The sequence below is a fragment of the Nycticebus coucang genome, chromosome 12 (assembly GCF_027406575.1).
Source record: "Nycticebus coucang isolate mNycCou1 chromosome 12, mNycCou1.pri, whole genome shotgun sequence".
Taxonomy (NCBI): domain Eukaryota; kingdom Metazoa; phylum Chordata; class Mammalia; order Primates; family Lorisidae; genus Nycticebus; species Nycticebus coucang.
In genome coordinates, this window is record NC_069791.1 from 11,097,987 (window position 1) to 11,103,412 (window position 5,426).

The 5,426-nt window shown below is 35.1% G+C and overlaps 1 protein-coding gene across 1 annotated transcript; it reads right to left on the reverse strand.

Annotated features, from left to right (window-relative positions):
- Window positions 1-279: 279 nt before the first annotated feature.
- Window positions 280-1,215, reverse strand: LOC128561854 (olfactory receptor 6C76-like). Its single transcript, XM_053556527.1, has one exon. It carries the CDS (start codon window positions 1,213-1,215, stop codon window positions 280-282), a length of 936 nt encoding a protein of 311 aa, XP_053412502.1.
- Between the last annotated feature and the right edge of the window lie 4,211 nt (window positions 1,216-5,426).

A 5,426-nucleotide genomic window follows, 5' to 3' on the forward strand; every position in this document is an offset into this window, starting at 1 on the left:
CTATTTTCAGGTCATGCAAACAAAATGGATAATTGGGCCAAATAGGTCAAAATGGACAAAACTTGAAGGTAAAAGAAGTCAAATGGAATATAAGATAAAGAAATAGAACAATGTTAGTACTCTATTACAGATACGTTTCCATTTAAAATTCAGGCTATAGGGTAGCACCTGTGGCTCAGTGAGTAGGGTGCTGGCCCCATATACTGAGGGTGGTGGGTTCAAAGCTGGCCCAGCCAGACTGCAACAACAAAAAAACTCAAGCTACAGTTTTCTTTATGATTAAAATTTATTTGAGAAGCATTTTTCAACCAAGTTCTTAAAGGATTGTTTTACCTGCTGGTTCCTTAGGGAGTAAATGAAAGGATTTAGCATTGGGGCAACGGAGGTATTGAGTACTGCTATACCCTTGGTCAAAGCTACTCCTTCTTTTGCTGAAGTTTTTACATACATGAAAATGCAGCTTCCGTAAGAAATGGAGACAACAATCATATGTGAAGAACAAGTGGAAAAGGCCTTTTTTCTTTGCTCAGCAGAGGGAAGTCTCAGAATTGTCCTCAGGATAAATACATAGGAAAGAATCACTAATGTTAAGGTTACCATGAGAGTGAATACTGCCAGGAAAAATCCCATGAGCTCTAGGAGTGCGGTGTCTGTGCAGGAGATGAGTAGCATAGGAGAGGAGTCACAGGTAAAGTGGTCAATGATGTTGGAGTCACAGAAATCCAGCTGAAGTCCCATGATCACAGGGGGAAAGATAATGAGAAATCCAGCCATCCAAGAACTAATTACAAGCTGGATGCAGACTCTGCTGTTCATTATCGTTGCGTAATGCAGTGGCTTACAGATGGCTATGTAACGATCATAGGACATAGCGGTCAAAAGGAAAAATTCTGTTGAACCCAGGAGTATGAAGAAAAACACCTGGGCCATGCAAGAATTATAGGAAATGGTCATATCCCCTGTTATAATGCTGACCAGAAATCTAGGAATACACACTGTTGTGAATGAGATTTCTAGAAAAGAGAAATTCCTAAGGAAGAAATACATGGGCGTTTTGAGGTGTGAATCTATCAGAGTGAGGGTAATAATTGTCAGGTTTCCCGTTATACTCAGTATGTATGTGAAAAATAGAAAGATAAAAATCAAAACATTTAGCTTTGGATCATCTGTTAATCCCAGAAGAATGAACTCATTTTTAAATGTATGATTTTTCATTTCTTTTTGTTGACTCTTGCCAGGTCTAAAATAGAAAATGAGAAAAATGATTGAGTGAGGACAGGGTTACATTTTATCACATCTGCCAGATGAAGAAACATATAAGGCCTATGGAAAACAATACACTAGCCACCAAGCTGTACAGAATTCTGAAAATATATATCAACCCCTCTTACACGCCTGTCTGGTATTGAGCTTGTAGATCATTAGTCATTTAATATTGAGTGAGTCATTAGATAAGTCCAATAACACACCTATATAATAAAAACATACTTACCAAATGTGTTTTACTTCTTCAAAAATTGATCTTATGTGTGTGAAATCTAGATAAAAACTTTAAAATGTAAAAATATTCATTTATTTTTTACTATAACCACATGATCTATTTTTCTGAAAATAAAACAATTTTGATGGTTTTTTTTACATTTTTCACAATTTCTCAAGATATTTAATGTCTGTTTTGCCCATACAAAGAATTAATGACTTAACAAATTGATCAGGGCCATCAAAATTAACATTTACATAATCCTAAAACAACACAGAATTTTTCAGTGTTTTATAAATTTTTCAAACTTTCTCCTTTCTGAATTAAATAATTTTGATTTTATGAAAGATATTCTAACTCCCAAAGTAAAAGGATGTGAGTTATAAATTGATTAGAAAATGGACAAAATAAATGAGGCAAGAAATGAAAAACATACTTACAATTGTATAATCCCATGTGGTAATAATTTGCTTAAACTCAAACGCTGTCCTGCTTTACTTTAACCAAGAGTCAACGTTTTAGGTTTTACTTTTGGAACATTTCATAGTCTTCCCCACCTGTTTCTACCCTTGATTTTCTTACACAACAAGATATTTACCTGCTGAGTAGGTGGAATTTGACAAAATAATCTTGGTTATAAACAGTAAGATGGGACATGAATCAAATAGAAAATTTGTAGGAATGAATCAAATAGAAAATTCTGTTTTCTATTATTGAAATAGGAGAGGTCCTGACAGGAAGGTGACACAGTTCTAGCTGTTGTTAGAAGGTGCCACAACCAGCCTATAGCAGAGTACCCAAGAGGTCCTGCAACTGGTGATCCAAGGAAGAGTTGGTTATTCACTGAGAAATCTGGGCACCTTAATCAGTGGCATAAGTCTGAAACTTGGGTGGTACTGCAAGATTTTCATTGAGTAGCGTTGTCTCTGGTACTAATTTATTGTGTAGGAATAAAGCTAGAGGCTGTGAAAATGGGAAAGGGCAACGACAAAATGGACAGTTTGTATCTGGTTACCAGGAGGAAATTCAGACCAGAAATCAAGGCTTCCTGGAAGGTGGATAAGAGAAAGGAAAGGGACATGATAGGATAGGATAGGATAGGATAGGATAGGATAGGATAGGATAGGATAGGATAGACTGGAGGGAGGGAAAAATAGAAAAAAAGAGAAAGAAATAAGGAAAGAAGAAAATCTGGGATCCTTGTTCAACTAAGGGAAATACTTAACAGTAGAACAGCGGAATAGAGAAGATAAAGTTGTATATTTTGCTAGTTTATTAAGTGAAGCTCTTAGTCCATATGAAGAAGTCAGTTCAAATCATAAGTGAGAATTAAAAAAAAATAGCTGTGGAAAAGAGATGAGCTGTGTGGCGTGTGAATGAAAATGGTTGGTTTTGATGAACATCCTTGGAGTGTAAAAGGAATATCCCAAGTTGTACAAGCCAAGGCTGGGCATTCAGTACCTCATTTCTCCCAAAATTTTCATAAATAACAAAGTCCTGACTCTGGGTGCTAAGAAAATATACCACTATCTTGTCTCATTTGCGTCTCAAAAACCTTTTGGAAGAAATATGAGTTGTCATTTATTTTATTGTCTTCACCTTCTAGAAAGAAAACTTGTAAAACTCGTATTTAAAAAAATATTCTCTCCAAAAGAAATGGACTGATTTTAATCTGCTTTTATTTTCCTCCCTCAAAATATTCACAGGAGATTTTTATAGGAAAACAGAATTAAAATGTCTCTGGGGAGAGATGGTAGTGGTGAATGAATTGTTAAGTTAAATAATTTTAATTAGGTATCATTTGGAAATGATTTTTAAAAAACATTAAACATCATACAGGTGTGCACTGCAAACAATGGTAGTGAAGAAATAATAGTCTTAGAATTACCTTGAAGCTCATATGGTCAATTTTTTAATCTGAGATGAATATGGCCGAGATAATAAGATCCCATAATATGTAAATTTGTGAAGAAGCAGGAACTAGAAAAGGGTCACAGCATATGAAATGTGTTATTCAAATGATTTATTTGTTAATAAAATAATTTTAAGCACCTATTTTAGGAAAAATATGGGTAGTAAATGGGCACATCATTTAGATACCATAAAACTCATTTATCGATTATCTAAAGAATTCTTTACATGTTATTTATTTCACATTAGAAAATAAAGGAAGCAAAGATTATGTACTGTTTAATCACATTTGTCTAATATTTCCCATTAGACAATTTTGGGTCTGGTATATAGTTTCAATTACTGAATTGTTTACTTCTCATTTTTGGTATTCTTACAATATGCTTTTTTGTGGATGGTGGATTCAAATTATTTTTGTCCTGAGGAATTATATGTTTGTATGTACTTGGACTTGCTATAGCAGGTGAATCAGTAAGAAGGTGCATGGCTTAGGCTGATTACCTTATTTCAAGAGAACTTTCCATAAATGGCAGTATGTGTAAACAAAATACATATAATGTGTTTCTTTCTTTTCTTGTGTTCTGTAAATGTTATATTCAGGATATTTCAATTTCAGGAGAACTTTTTCTTTTTTCTTGTAACAGAGACTGTTGCCCTCCGTAGAGTGCTATGACATCATAGTTCACAGCAAGCTCAAACTCCTTGGCTCAAGCAATCCTCCTGCCTCGGCCTCCTGAGTACCTAGGACTATAGGCACTGGTCACAACATCAGTTATTTTTTGTATTTTTAGTAGAGATGAGGTCGCACTTTTGCTCAAGCTGATTTTGAACTCCTGAGCTTAAGCAATCCTCTGCTTTGGCCTCCCAAAATGCTAGGATAACAGCTATGAGACACTGTGCCTAACCAGGAGCATTTTTTTTTTTTTTTAAATTTCACCACCACTCTTCAAGGAAAATATCTTTTTTTCAGTATATCTGACAGGTAGATTAAGATAGTCTCCCTGATCTTCAACTCTTGGTGTTCACAGCCTTGTATAATCTCTTTTCCATGAGTGTGGGCAGAGCCTGTGGCTTACTTCTAACCAAAGCATATTGTAAGATGGCAAAATGATGAGATTTTACTCTCATAATTATGTTAAATTTTAAAAGACTCTTGTTGACTAACTTGTTATAGTATTTCTCTCTTTTGCTAACTTTGAAGAAACAAGATTCCATTAGTTGTACAGCTATAAAAAATGTTATTTTGCTGACAATTTACTAATTTTAGAAGGAGACCCAACTGTCAGTCCTTCAGATAAGAAACCATGCCTCAAGACATCTTGATTGCAGCTTTGCAGAGCATCCAGTTAAACATTGCCCAGGTTTCTGACTTATAGAAACTGTGACACAATGCATGTGTGCCTTTTTATGCTGCTAAGGTTGTGGTAATTTATTATTCAGCATAGAAAACTAGTACAGGGTAACTAGACCTAACTCCGCCTCAGAAGTTATGCCTTTTTAAAGCAAGCTGGTTCATGTACAAGCTTTCTAATCCCTTCTTTGGAAACCTTGTTGTGGCAATCTGATAAACCAAATTCATTATTTTTCCATTTAATGAGAAAATCGTTCTTCAAAGAGATGAAACTTCATTAATCTTATCAGTTTATATTTATTTTTTTTTTTACATTTAAGATTCCATCTAACTTTCTTCTAATCCCCAAATTCCTGCCTTACTCCTTGCTTTGGTGTGGCCTTGGAGATGATTTTTCTAGACTTCCAGTTATGCTGAAGGTTTGGGCTGTAGTTCATCTCGTTTATTCTCCTTCATTAGCTATTGTTTTTAGAAGATGTGTGGAAAGATTTGTATTTAGGAAACCATTTTTTTTTTATTTCAGATAAATGTGAGGGCACAAATGATTAAGTTACAATGCTTGCATTTGTTTGGTAAAGTTCCTGTTGCAGATGTGTCCCACACCAGGAGGTGTGCCATGTACCCTTTCATGGTGCCCGTTATGTGGGAGCACACCTGTTCCCCTCCCTTCTTCCCTCTTCCCCA

Coding starts and splice junctions, on each gene's coding strand:
- LOC128561854 (XM_053556527.1), bottom strand. CDS start 1,215: ATGAAAAATCATACATTTAAAAATGAGTTCATTCTTCTGGGATTAACA.